At 37.8% G+C, this 13,602-nt stretch overlaps 1 protein-coding gene across 15 annotated transcripts in view; it reads left to right on the top strand.

Moving 5' to 3' along the window:
• The window catches only part of PARD3 (par-3 family cell polarity regulator), a 562,402-nt gene that overhangs the window by 387,990 nt on the left and 160,810 nt on the right, over positions 1 to 13,602 (top strand). For all 15 annotated transcript variants that reach the window (XM_084876589.1, XM_084876591.1, XM_084876586.1 and 12 more), the window contains one exon: positions 2,515 to 2,757. In XM_084876589.1, coding sequence (XP_084732715.1) covers positions 2,515 to 2,757 — 243 coding nt within the window. The remainder of the gene's footprint in view (positions 1 to 2,514; positions 2,758 to 13,602) is intronic.

Here is a 13,602-nt window from a genome sequence, read left to right as displayed (position 1 = left end):
CCATTGAATATAATGTTGGCTGTAGGTTTGTCATATATGGCCTTGCTCCCTCTGATGCCACTTTGCTGATAGCTTTTATCAAAAATGGGTGTTGGATTTTGTCGAATGCTTTCTCTAAGTCTATTGATATGATCATGTGATTTTTGCCTTTCAGTTTTTTTTACGAGTATGTGATGTATCACATTTATTGATTTGCGAATATTGTACCAGCCTTGTATTCCTGGGAGAAATTCCACTTGATTATGGTGTATTATCTTTTTCAATATATTGCTGGATATGGTTTGGTAATATTTTGTTGAGGATTTTGGCATCTTTTGTTCATGAGGGATATTGGCCTGTAATTCTCTTTCTTTGTACTGTCTTTATCTGGTTTTGGAATTAGGATAATACTGGCCTCATAAAAAGAGTTTGGAAGTGTTCCTTCCTCTTGGATTTTTTGAAATACTTTGATGAGTATAAGTATTAGTTCTTTGAATGTTTGGAAAAACTCCCCTTTGAAACTGTACAGACCTGGGCTTTTGCTTGGTGGGAAGTCTTTTGTTTTTGTTTTTAATTACTGCTTCTATTTTGTTAGTTGTTATTGACCTATTCAGTTTTTTTTATTTTTCCTGATTCAGTGTTGGGAGATTGTATTTTTCTAGGAATTTTTGTATTTCATCCACATTGTCCAGCTTTTGGCATGTAGTTGTTCATAGTATTTTCTTACAATCCTTTGTATTTCTCTGGTGTCCATAGTTGCTTCTCCAATGTTTCTGATTTTATTTATTTGGTTTCTCTTTTTTTTGTTTCTTGATGAGTCTGCCTAACTGTTCATCAATTTTGTTTATCCTTTGAAAGAATCAGCTCTTGTTTCATTAATTTTTTTTTTGTCTTTGTTATTTATTTCTGCTCTAATCTTTATTATTTCCCCCTTTCTAATGACTCTGGGCTTTTCTTGTTCTCTCTCTAATTCTTTAAGTTGTAGGGTTACATAGTTTGTTGCTGTGTTGTTGTTGTTTTTTTGTTTGTTTGTTTTGTTTTGTTTTTGAGCTATGCCTGTGGTGCTTTTAATCTCTTAAGTAGTCTCAGGGCAAAGTGTTTTCCAATAGGATGTGGAAAAGATGTCCTCCCCTGTGTGAGGCAAAGACTCAGTCCAGGAAGCTTGGAGTGTCTGTCTTATGAGCTTTATTCCCAGAGTCCCCAGTCCTGGGTTCTGCTCTCACAGCTCCAGTTCACTTTACACTCCCTCTGCGAGAGCACAAGGTGAGTGGCTCCGCAGGGAATTTTTGTGTGTTGGCCCTTCAAGAGGGTGCCTGACTTTCAGCTGCCACTCCCTGAAAGACAGCATTCCACTGCTTTTCAAAGCTGCATGTTATGTGGGTACCCAAATCAGATTTGGTGCTCTGCTAGGGAGCTCAGCTTGGTGATTAGATTCCAGAGTTCTTAGTCTCACCCTTCCACATATGAGATATCTCTCCAGAACTTCACTTGTTGTCTGTGGGCACCTGGCCAGCCCTTTTGTAACTCTGCCCCTCCTACCAGTCTCTATGTGGTCTCCATATTCGGACTTCAGATATCAGGGTTCTCTCCTGTGATTTCCTTTTTTCTCTTATGTACTGTCTTTATCTCATGTTTATATATTTTCTATATTCTTTTGAATATATATTTATGTGTCATTTATTCAAGCAGTGATTTATTTCAAATATGAAAGAAGTAAATAATTTTGCAATAAAACATTAAATTCAGTCTAAAATATTGCTTTATTAAATGAGATCACTTTTAAATAAATATTTACATTTGTATTTTCCCCATAAAAGATCATCAAAAATATTTTTGCAGCAAAAATAATTAAAAATTATGAAAATCCTATATTTAGCTAAATAAGATTGACTTAGAATAACTTATATCAATATCTTCTTCGTTGAAGAGAACTTTATACCAAATAGCTTAATAAAATCTTAGGAAATAATTCAATACATTCTAAGTGAAAGAGTAAGACATATACATAATATGCCTAGACCTAAATGTACAGTGACCACCAGGGGCATCTCCTGCATTGAGCATCTGACCCCTGGTGGTCAGTGCATGTCATAGCAACTGGTCGTTCTTCTGTTCAGTTATTTTGCATATTAGCCTTTTATTATATAGGATGGTTCTTGTTTGTGTGGGGGGGGGGGGGCAGTAACTTTTTAAGAATCATTTCTTGCCTTACAGAAGTTCATGTTGAAAATATAATTAGATGCCTAAAACTTTCTGTTCTTTGTGGATTTTTAAATCTACTTAATAAGGCACAATTTAAATTAAGGTGTACATCATGACTATACAGTACTCACATTAACAAAAGCTATCTGACATTATTATTTTTGAGCATCGATGACATTAGTCTGAAATTAATATAACAATGTTTATACCATAAATTTTCATATACTGTATGAAATAAAATGTATTTTACAACATATTTTGATGAGTGTTTCTGTATACAGTTCTTAGAGGAGACATAGCTTTCCTTATTTCAATTTTGTTCTCATTTTACAGGATTCAAGCCAAAACTCGAGAATTTAGAGAACGACAAGCTCGGGAACGTGACTATGCTGAAATTCAAGATTTTCATCGGACGTTTGGCTGTGATGATGAGTTGATGTATGGGGGAATTTCTTCTTATGAGGGTTCCCTGGCTCTCAATGCCAGACCCCAAAGCCCAAGAGAAGGACATATGATGGATGCTTTGTACGCCCAAGTAAAGAAGTCTCGGAATTCCAAGTCTTCACCTACAGACAGGTAGGCTGTCGTGGGTTGGTGGGGGCCACTCTAGCCCAGGATCAGAGTCACTGGCACTCAGCGTGGCCTCACGCATACACCTAGAATCAAGGACCCCACTTGCGCTATGCTGAAACAGAGACCCCACTGTGTGTGCAGAAATTCAGAGTCCCCTCGCACGTGCCAGGAGTCAGAGTACCCTTGTACCCGCACTAAGAATTAAATATTAGAGTGTCTGTTGCTTGGTGCAACCTCACACCGAGAATCATGGTCCCTATGTGTGCATGCACCAAGAATTGGAGCCACTGGCTCTGAGTATGAATGCACTGGGAATCCGGGATCCTAGGCGCTTGTGATGAGAAACAGAGTCAAGTCACTTGTGCTCAGTGCTGCCTCTCACATGGAGAATCAGGGTCCCCAGTCTGCTTGGGGGACCGGGCTGCACAGTAGCACTGTGTTGGCAGCAGGTTCACTCCTGCGCTGCAGAAAACAGACTTCTGTGTGCACTTGCCCAGAATTGAAGTCAGGTGGCACTGTGGTTCGGTTTCCTGATTGGTTGTGGGGAACAGATTCCCACTGTCTGCGCACTCCCAGGCTCAAATTCCTGCAGCATAACTGAGGCCACGAAGGGTGGGTCTAGCAGTTCCTATGGCACTGCCCACAGCCTGCAGGGATGGGGATGGGCTTTGTGCTCACAGAAATCTGTGGCCCGGATGTCTGGATTCTTGGTGTTGGTGGGTCTGCAGCTGTGGTCGCAGGTCTCTCTCCCCAGTGGCTGCAGGGTCCTGGTTTTCATCTGAGACCAGACTGGGTGGTGCTGAGGCCAAGATCCTAGTCTCAAGCAGCTCTGTTTTTCCTATCCTACACCTTTTGATAGAAGCATTTAATCCATATACGTTTAGAGTTATTAATAGGTACTTATTTATTAACATTTTAATTCTGTATGGCTAGGTTTCTTTCCCTGTTTCTTCTTCTAATTAGAGCAGTTCCTTTAGTATTTCTTGTAATACTGGCTTGGTGGTGATACACTCTTTAGCCTTTTTTTCTTTCTTTTTTTTTTTTTTTTTTTTCCTGGAAAGTTCTTCATTTGACCATCTATTTTGAATGATAGCCTTGCTGGATATAGTAATCTTGGTCTCAGATCCATTCCCTTCTGGCCTGTAGCATTTCTGTTGAGAAATCAGGTGTCTGCCTTATGAGATCTCCTTTGTAGGTAACAGTTTTCTTTTTTCTCGCTGCCTTTAAGATTCTTTCTTTGTCTTTAATTTGGGGCATTTAAATTATGATGTGCCTGGGTGTGGGCCTGTTTGGGTTCTTCTTTCCTCAGGGTTCTCTGTACCTCTTGAACTTGTGTGACTTTTTTCTTTACCAGGTTAGGGAAGTTTTCTACCATTATTTCTGTAAACATCTTCTCTCTTCCTTCTTCCTCTTTGTCTCTTCTGGCACACCTACTCTTCTAATATTATTACATTGCACATTGTCCCACAGCAACCTTAAGCTGTCCTCATGCTTTTTTTTTTTTTTTTTTTAAATACATTTTATTGATTTTTTTACAGAGAGGAAGAGAGAGGACTAGAGAGTTAGAAACATCGATGACAGAGAAACATCGACCAGCTGCCTCCTGCACACCCCCTACTGGGGATGTGCCCGCAACCAATGTACATGCCCTTGACCGGAATCGAACCTGGGACCTTTCAGTCCACAGGCCGACACTCTATCCACTGAGCCAAACCGGTTTCGGCTGTCCTCATGCTTTTTAATTGCTTTTTTCTTTTTGATTCTCTGACTGAGTGATATTTTCAACTTTTTTCTTCTAATTCACTGAATCTATGCTCAGCTTCCCCTAATCTGCTGTGTATTTCATCAAGTGTGTTCTTTATTTGTGTAATGCCATTCTATATCTAAGAATGTTCTTTTTTATACTAACTATACCTTTTTTCATGCTCTTGAGCATCTTTACTATCATTACTCTGAACTCTATTTCAGATAAATTTCTTATCTCTGTTTCTTTTACCTCTTCTTCTGGATTATTCTCTAGAACTTTAATCTGGGTGTTATTTCTTTGTCTCCTCTTTTTGGCTGTCTGTGTGGGTTTGTGCCTATGTATTATATAAATTCTCTACACCTCTAAATCTCTAGTGCAGGACAGTATTAAAGGCTGTTTCTGACTAATTAATTAAATCAGGCAAAGACTCAAAGACTCCAGAGACCACTTCTGTCTGTGGACTGATAGAATTCTGATGTGAATTGCCCCCCAGGCAATGATCCTCAGGTGTGGTGAGAGTTTGTTTGTTTTTTCAACAAGTCGGGGCAGTTGCTTCTGCCTGGAGGCTAATTATTATTTTTAATCTCTTAAGTGTACCCATTGCAAGATGTTTTCTAATAGGGATGTCAACTGCCTTTCCCTCAGGCAATGTAATGTCTATGTGGGAAAGGTATCTTATGCAATGACTCAGCCAAGGAAACTTAGGATGTCTGCCTTTTGAGCTCTATTCCCTGATTCTCCAGTCCTCACTTTTGCTCTCACAGCTCCAGTTTACTTTCCCCTCTTTCTGCTGGCTCCACTGGGAATTTTTTTTCCATTGGCCCTTTAAGAGGGTGCCTGAATTTCAGCTGTCACTCCCTGGCAGATAGCATCTTGCTGCTTTTCACAGCCAGAAGTTATGTGGGTACCCTTCTTAGTTTTCGTCCTTTCTGCTGGAGGCTCAGCTTAGACCCCAGTGTTCTCAGTGCAACCCCCAGAGTTGAGATATTTCTCCAGGACTTCAGTTGGCATCTGTGGGTGCCTGGCCACCCATTTAGTGCCTGCGCTCCTCCTATCTGTTTTTATGCAGTCTCCACTTTTGGTCCTTGGTATCAGGGCTGTCGCCTGTGAGTTTTCCATTGATTATTCAGGAAATTTTTCTGTATTTTAGTTGTAATTCCAGTTTGTTCCTGGAAGCATGTTTGTGCAGCATCCACTTACTCTGCCACCATTTTAAATCCTCTGCCAGCTATATTTAATAGAGGTTTGCAAAGATAACAGGTAACCCTCAGGCAAACCCAAGAGGAAACATATTAAAGAATAGCAAAAGCAAAGTAGATATTAAGGTACAACTCTGGTCAGATATGTGTTCTGTTGTTTCCTTTTTTTGGTTCATTTTGTTTTAAGTTTTCTTTATTGTTTTGTGAAAATCTGATGTTGACTGTAATGAGTGATTAATGTAGGTTAATATAGGAGGCTTATGGTTTATTTACACTCCTTTCCTGTGATCACCTAAAAGGTTCACAGTACTTATCAAATAATACAGATGTGTCAAGATTCAAAGACTAAGGTTGTTATTAGTGACAGTGACATTTTCTTAAAAAACTTCTTACTGGGCTTTTGCTGTTTATAGATAGTCAGATAGCATCTGAAGGTCATGAATGTCCATTGAAAGTTGTTTTCTTGGGAGAAAGAACAGGAGAAACTCTGGCATTGCCAATTAGTAACTTTTGGAAAAACTCTAAGAAAATTAGTTATTGTGTAATTGGTCATTGATAAAAGTATTAATCATTTTAGCACCATCCACATCTGGTTTGAAAGTCTAAATAATAGTGGATGTGTAGTTGTTCCCAAAGCTCCGAAGTCCTGTCTGACATGAGAGTTGGTAGTTAGGAGGCATTTTTCTGGCTCCTGATGGCAAGAAACTATTGCTTTAAACCCCAGTTTACATCCTGGTGCCTGAAGGTTTGTGCAAATTTTCAAAAGGGCTTATCTGCTCAGAACCCTGTCTCCTACTGGGCTCCAGCATCCCTGCCTTCATTTCTACTTGCATGAATGCTGACCTCACCTTGAAACTCAGCCTTCTGACTAATTTCCATAAAAAACCCACTCAGCAAAACATTCCAGAGTAGACTTAAGTCATGGGAAAGTCATGGGAATGAGTCACAAAAGCAGTGAATAGCTCAAAATCGCATAATAGACATTGCTGCATTCAGGCTACTTGCTGAGGACTGTACAGTCTATGCATTTGTCCCTGTTCCCCCTTCCCCCCAAAGGGTATTTGGACTAGAGCATTTCTTTTATTTTTAAAAAACACACATTTTATTTTTTCCATCACTATGCATCCCCCCTATACTCTTTCCACCTCTAACCACCCTGCCTCTCTTTTCTGCAGTCATATCCTAGAGGGTTTCTAAGACATTTCCAACTCAAGGGAGAGAAGTTTTTTAAAAGACGGATCTGAGAAATGTACATTTGGGTTTTTTATTTTATTTTATTTGTTTGTTTGTTTATTATGCAGAGTAAGATGCCCATTAAATGGTGATATTTCTAATCCAAAAAGTTGGGACTTAGCACACCTGTGAAGTACTTCTTCAGCAACTGGGAATTTAATATAAATTTGATGAAGAAATAATGGCATCACCTCTATTGTCTATTTCTGTCAGAGAGAAAACTATAGAAAACTGTTTTTTAGACTTGAGTATTGTGGAGACTCTTTTAAAAGAAAAGACAGTCTTTTGATACTGCCATATAGAATTCAATTGTTTTGATTAAAATGTTACTTAAATGTATAAAAATAAAATAGGACTAAACTCATTTTGCTTACAGCCATTATACAACTATAAAACCAAACATCTTTACAAATTAAATACAAACAAAACAGCAAAACCATTACATCCAAATGAATGACATTAATTTAATATGGTCAATAATGGGTGTTTTTTAATCTAAACTCTTGCACAAATCATGAGTATGGTGGCTGCTGGGTGGCAGGTTCCTTTGAGATTATTTGCATGAATCTACAAGCCAGGGGCTGCCTCAGTTCACCCTCTATTTTTCTTAGTCCATCTCTGCAGTTCTTTTGCAGGTCTGTATGCAGTGATCTTCGGCCTGGGTATGCTTCATCAATGCATTGTTTATGCAGCAAGTCCAGCTTGCTTCTATTTTCATTAATAGATGTGAAAGAGAATAGACAGTGAAAGTAACATTTTTTGGTGCCTTTATATTTGTAAACTGAAATGGAGACAGTGAAATAACATACCAATAAGATGATCTAGAATATGCTTCTGTTAACTCTTTAAAAAATAATTATTTAAATGGAAAATAAAACTGAAAGGTCCTCAGAGAATATATCTTATATGAGGAATAGACATGACAAATAAATTTCTATCAATTAACTAAATTTCACCCAAATTTGCAATTGGTGTCTGATGAACTTTACAATTCTGATTTTTTTTATTTTATGGGAGTCTAGGCAGTCAGTTAACAATTTGAAGCATAGCCTGAATTTGTTCTGAGATTTTCCTTGTTCAGTGAGAAAGCAATATACTGAATTTCATTGCTTAATCAATTTGATTGAACTTATAGTTAGAAATGTGGACCTGGTAGCTCCACATAGAAATAGCCAGAGATAATGTATTAAATGCTGTGAATTTAATGTTGAAATAGGGTACTCTCTCGATTTCATGTGTTGTTTATAAAATACTTTTTAAAGATAGCTTTATATGTGTCTGGAAATATTTCCATGCCTGTTTAATCTGATTGACTCACAAGTTCTTATCTGACTGTATGCTTTGGTCACAGTGTCATTGTTGCCAGTATTTATTCATGCTCTTGGTAACATTTTTATTTTTCCAAGAGAAGCTGACCCTACCCTTCTGTTGGATATGAATAACAAGGCTGGAATTAACAGAAATGTTGGTGTACTTATCTTTTATATTGCTCATAACTAGAGACCTCAACGATTTAGCTGTTGTAAATAATTAATAATTCTATATTTATTTGGCAAGAGTGCATTTTCTGTTTGGTTGATATGTCTTCAGCTGGTGAGAATGCAGTCTGATACAGTACTTTCTCTGTTCCCACCTTTCTGCTCCACTGTGGAAGACACTCCAGTTGCCTGTCTTATACCTCTTCTCTTTTCTTCCTTACTTAACAGAATCCTAATTTTGTTCAGGCTGACAATGTGCCCAGCTAAAAATTTCAATATTCCAGGTTCCCTCATAGTAAGAGGTGACCATGTGCCTAATGAGTTAAAAAGTGGGTCTAAGATGGGACTTCCTGCAAAGCTAGTTTTTTCCTGATTAAAGTGGCTCTGATTCACCTTTTTTCTTTTGCCATTTTTCCTTCTCTCTTCCTGGAATTTTGATCAGTGCTCCAAGGTGGGGTTCACATGAAGGTCACATAGAGCAAGAAAGAAACAGCTTCATCCATTCCTGGCTGGTACAGCCTCTATTCCTTATTATCTTTGGAACTGAGCCCCTTACTTTTTTTTAAAAGTATGTCTTTATTGATTTCAGAAACAGGAGGGGAGAGGGAGGGAGAGAGTTTGAAACATCAATGAGAGAGAAACATGACACCCTGACTGGTGATCAAACCCACAACCCAGGCATGTGCCCTGACTGGGCATCAAACTGGTGACCTGGCGCATGGGATGATGCTCAACCAACTGAGCCACACCTGCTTGGCATGAGTTCCTTACTTTTTAGGTCACCCTCAATCAGCTTTCTGTTTCATGGAGCCAATACCAATCTGAGTGCAGTGAATTATGCACATAGGAGCTCAAAGAAAATCATCATTTTTAGATAAAACAACTCCACAATATTTTATAAAATTAAATGGACAGAACTCTCCATTGCTAGGCAATTAGCTCTTCTTCTTTTCATTTTGTTTAGCTTTTACCTAAAGAAGTATTAATAATCAAATGTTTGCTAGCATAGATCCTTAACCCTGACATACAACTCCTCCTGCTAGCAACTCCATTCTGTAGGAGACAGCTGAGTGTGAAGTACAAGACAATAAACTATGGAGCCACGCTGCCGGCATTTGATTCTGGGCTTTGCCACCATCAGCTGTGTGAACTCTATGCTTTATTTTCCTGAATTGCAAAATGGGATAATAACAGACTCGGTCCTCTTAAGCTTAGGGAGGACTGAGTGTGTCAGCACTTACAAAACATTTAGCATAGTACCTTGTCCACAGTCAGCACTGTTGAAGTGTTTGATGTTGACGTTGCTATTGTTAGTTAGGAAGCAGGCACTTGTTCTCCGGAAAGCACTGCATTCTCACCTGGATGCAGAAACAAGCAAGGAATAAAAAACAAATTAATAAAAATAGGTTTTATTCCTTATACTTTACGAAGTTTGGGGATACAATTCAGTGGATACCTCTTCAGTCATTAAATAGCTTGATCTCTAAGTGTTCTCTATGAGTCACATCATATCATGAACAGTTTCTCTTTAACTTAGAATTTACTGAGTTCAGTAGAACAAATGCTTTGGCAGAATAAATGCTTGGAATAAAAGTGCTGCAAATGGCTTATCTGAGAGTGACTCGGGGGACAGTGGTGTAAAAACATGATATCAATCAATTTCCGTCTCTCCTTTGTCAATTTGGAAGTCTCCATTTTGTATTTTTATGGAATTATTTGAAATTCTTCATATTCTACTTTTATAAAATTCTTGCTGATTCCAAGCTTGTAACGCTCCATGGAGATATGGAGGCTTAAAGATCTCAAACCTAGTCTAAAATGTTGATATTTCTATTATATAATTATCTCTAGGCAGGGCAGGGAGGCAGGAATCTTGATTTTTAAAAATTAAATATCCTATCTAATAAAGACATAATATGCAAATTGATTGTAACTCCATCACAAATCTGGTGGAGCCCAGTCTCCTCAGCCCTGCTGGAATTGTCCTTTTTAACCCTCGCCATGGTGAGGGGCAACCAGGCCCCTACAGAGAGCACACAACAGGGCCATTGCAGAGAGAAGACAGCAGGGCCCTGCCTGCCCCTGGCGGCAGAGGCGAGCAGCAAGCAGGCCCTCTCAGAGGGTAGACACCAGGGCCTGTGGTGGTGATGAGCAGGCAGGTCTGCAGAGAGCAGAGAGCAGGTCTGAGCCATCAGTAGGACATCCCCTGAGGGCTCCCAGATTGGAGAGGGTGCAGGTCAGGGTGAGTGGCCCACCTCCACCCCCATGCATGAATTTTGTGCACCAGGCCTCTAGTATTTGGATAATACTGGTTAATAATATATAAGTTTCAAGTGTACAACTTTATTATACAGTATTCATATACTCCACCATGTTTCCCATCACTTGAAGTCTAATATCTTTTCATATGTTTGACCCCTTTTACCCTCTTTGTCCTATACCTACCCTCTGGTAACCACCATTTTTCCATTCTGTTGTCTGTGTCTATGAGCTTGTTTGTTCATTTGTTGCTTTTTGTTTTATATCTCACATTAGTAAAATCATACAGTTCTTATTCTTTTGTATCTGACTTATTTCACTTAACATGACACTCTCAAGATCCATTCATGTTGTCACAAATAGCAGTATTTCATCTTTTTTTGTCTGGATATTATTCCATTATATATGTGCCATATCTTTATCCAATTATCTATCAAAGGATACTTCAGTTATTTTCATGTTTTTTGGTTATTGTGAATAATGCTGAATGACCATAGGGATACATATTCTCTTTTTGAATAAGTATTTTCAAATTTTGTGGGTAAATAGACATAAGAGGGATTGCTGGGCCCTATGATATCTCTATTTCTTTCTCTCTCTCTTTTTTTTAAGGAGAATCTATACTGTTTTTCATAGTGATTGCACCAATTTATATTCCTCTCCAATGCTTGTTATTTCTTGTTTTATTGATAATAGCCATTGTAAAATACGTTAGGTGGTATCTCATTTAAGTTTTGATTATCATTTCCCATAGAACTAACTAAGCATCTTTTCATTTATCTGCTGTCTGTCTATGTCTTTCTTGGAAAAATATCTATTCAGGTCCTCTGCCCCTTTTTTTTTAAATTGGATTGTTTGGGGGTTTTGTTGTTGTTGTTGTTGTTGTTGTTGTTGTTACATTGTATTTGTTCTTTATATATCCTGGATATTACCTCCTAATCAGAGCTTTCGTTTGCATATATCTCTTTCCATTTAGTTAGTTGCTTTTTTAAATCTTCACAAAAGATATGCTCTCATTGATATGAGAGAGAGAGAGAGAGAGAGAGAGAGAGAGAGAGAGAGAGAGAGAGAGAGAGAGAGATCAGTTGCCTCCCAATCATGCCCCAACTAAGAATCAAACCCCAAACCTTTCAATGCATGGGAATGCACTTCAACCTACTGAGCTACAACAGCCAGGGCTGCCTTTTTGTTTTGTTGATATTTTGTTTGCTGTGCAGAAGCTTTTTAGTTTGATGTAGTTTCATTCATTTATTTTTCTTTTACTTCCATTGCCTTTGGGGTCAAGTTCACAAAAACCCCTCTGAGACCAAAGTTCATAAGTTTAGTGCCTATGTTTCCTTTTATGTATTTAATTGTTTCAGGTCTTATATTCAAGTCTTTTATCCATTATGAGTTAATTTTTGTGTGTAGTGTCAGATAATACTCGTAGTTTCATTCTTTTGCTTTGACTTTCCAATTTTCCCAGCACCATTTATTCAAGAGGCTTTCCTGCCTCCTTTGTCAAAAATTAGTTGCCCATATATGTGTAGGTTTATTTCTGGGCTCAGATTCTACCAAACATTAAAAGATATAATACCTATCCATCTCAAATTTTTCCAAAAAATTAAAGATGATGCAATACTTCTAACTCATTGTACAAAGCCAACATTACCCTGATACTAAAACCTGGCAAAGGCAACACAAAGGAATAAAATTATAGTCCGGTATCTCTGATGAAGGCAGATGCAAAAATCCTAAACAAAGTACTGGCAAATCAAATACAACAATAAATTAAAAAGATAATAATACATCACGATCTAGTGGGGTTCATGCCAGGGATGAAAAGATGGTTCAGGATAAAAAAATAAATGTGATACACCACATTAACAGAATAAAGGATAAAAATCATATGATTTATATTAATATCGAATAGATACAGAAAGCATTTGACAACATCAATTTGTGATTAAAACACTTAATAAAATGGGTATAAAAGGAAAGTACCCCAACGTACTAAAGGCTATCTATAGCAAATTCTCTGCCAATATCATACTCAGCGGTGAAAAATATGAAAGCTTTTCCTCTAAGATCAGGAATAAGACAGAAATGTCCATTCTCACCACTGTTGTTCAATGTAGTACTAGCCAGGGCAGTCAAGAAAAAGAAATAAAAAGTATCCATGTAGGGAATGCAGAAGTAAAACTGTCACTCTTCACAGATGACATGATTGTATATATCAGTGGTTCTCAACCTTTCTAATGCCGCGTCCCTTTAATACAGTTCCTCATGTTGTATTGACCCCCAACCATAAAATTATTTTCGTTGCTTCTTCATAACTCTAATTTTGCTATTGTTATGAGTCATAAGGTAAATATCTGTATTTTCCAATGGTCTTAGGCTACAGCAGCGGTTCTCAACCTGAGAAAGGGATCACAACCCACAGGTTGAGAACCACTAGCAGGGTCGCCTAAGACCATCAGAAAACACAGATATTTACATTACATTTCATAACAGTAGCAAAATTACAGTTATGAAGTAGCAACGAAAATAATTTTATGGTTGGGGGTCACCACAACATGAGGAACTGTATTAAAGGGTCGCGGCATTAGAAAGGTTGAGAACTATTTGTATATATAGAAAACCCTAAATACTCCACCAAAGGACTATTAGAAACAATAAACAAATATAGTAAAATTGCAGGATACAAAATCAGTGTATAAAATTCTATTGTGTTTCCATGTACTAAAAATGAAATACCAGTAAAAGAACTGAAGAAAATGATCCCATTTACAATTGCAACAAAAAGAATAAAATACCTAGGCATAAACTTAACAAAGGAAGTGAAACTTGTGTACTGAAAACTATAAAACATTGTTGAAAGAAATTGAAGACACAAAGAAATGGAAATATGTTCTATGCTCATGGATTGGAAGAAGAAAAAAAACATTGTTAA

Source organism: Pipistrellus hanaki, assembly GCF_964339955.1.
Source record: "Pipistrellus hanaki genome assembly, chromosome: 1".
NCBI classification, from domain to species: domain Eukaryota; kingdom Metazoa; phylum Chordata; class Mammalia; order Chiroptera; family Vespertilionidae; genus Pipistrellus; species Pipistrellus hanaki.
Note: the sequence above shows the minus strand (reverse complement) of the source record. Positions and strands in the feature narration are given on the sequence as shown.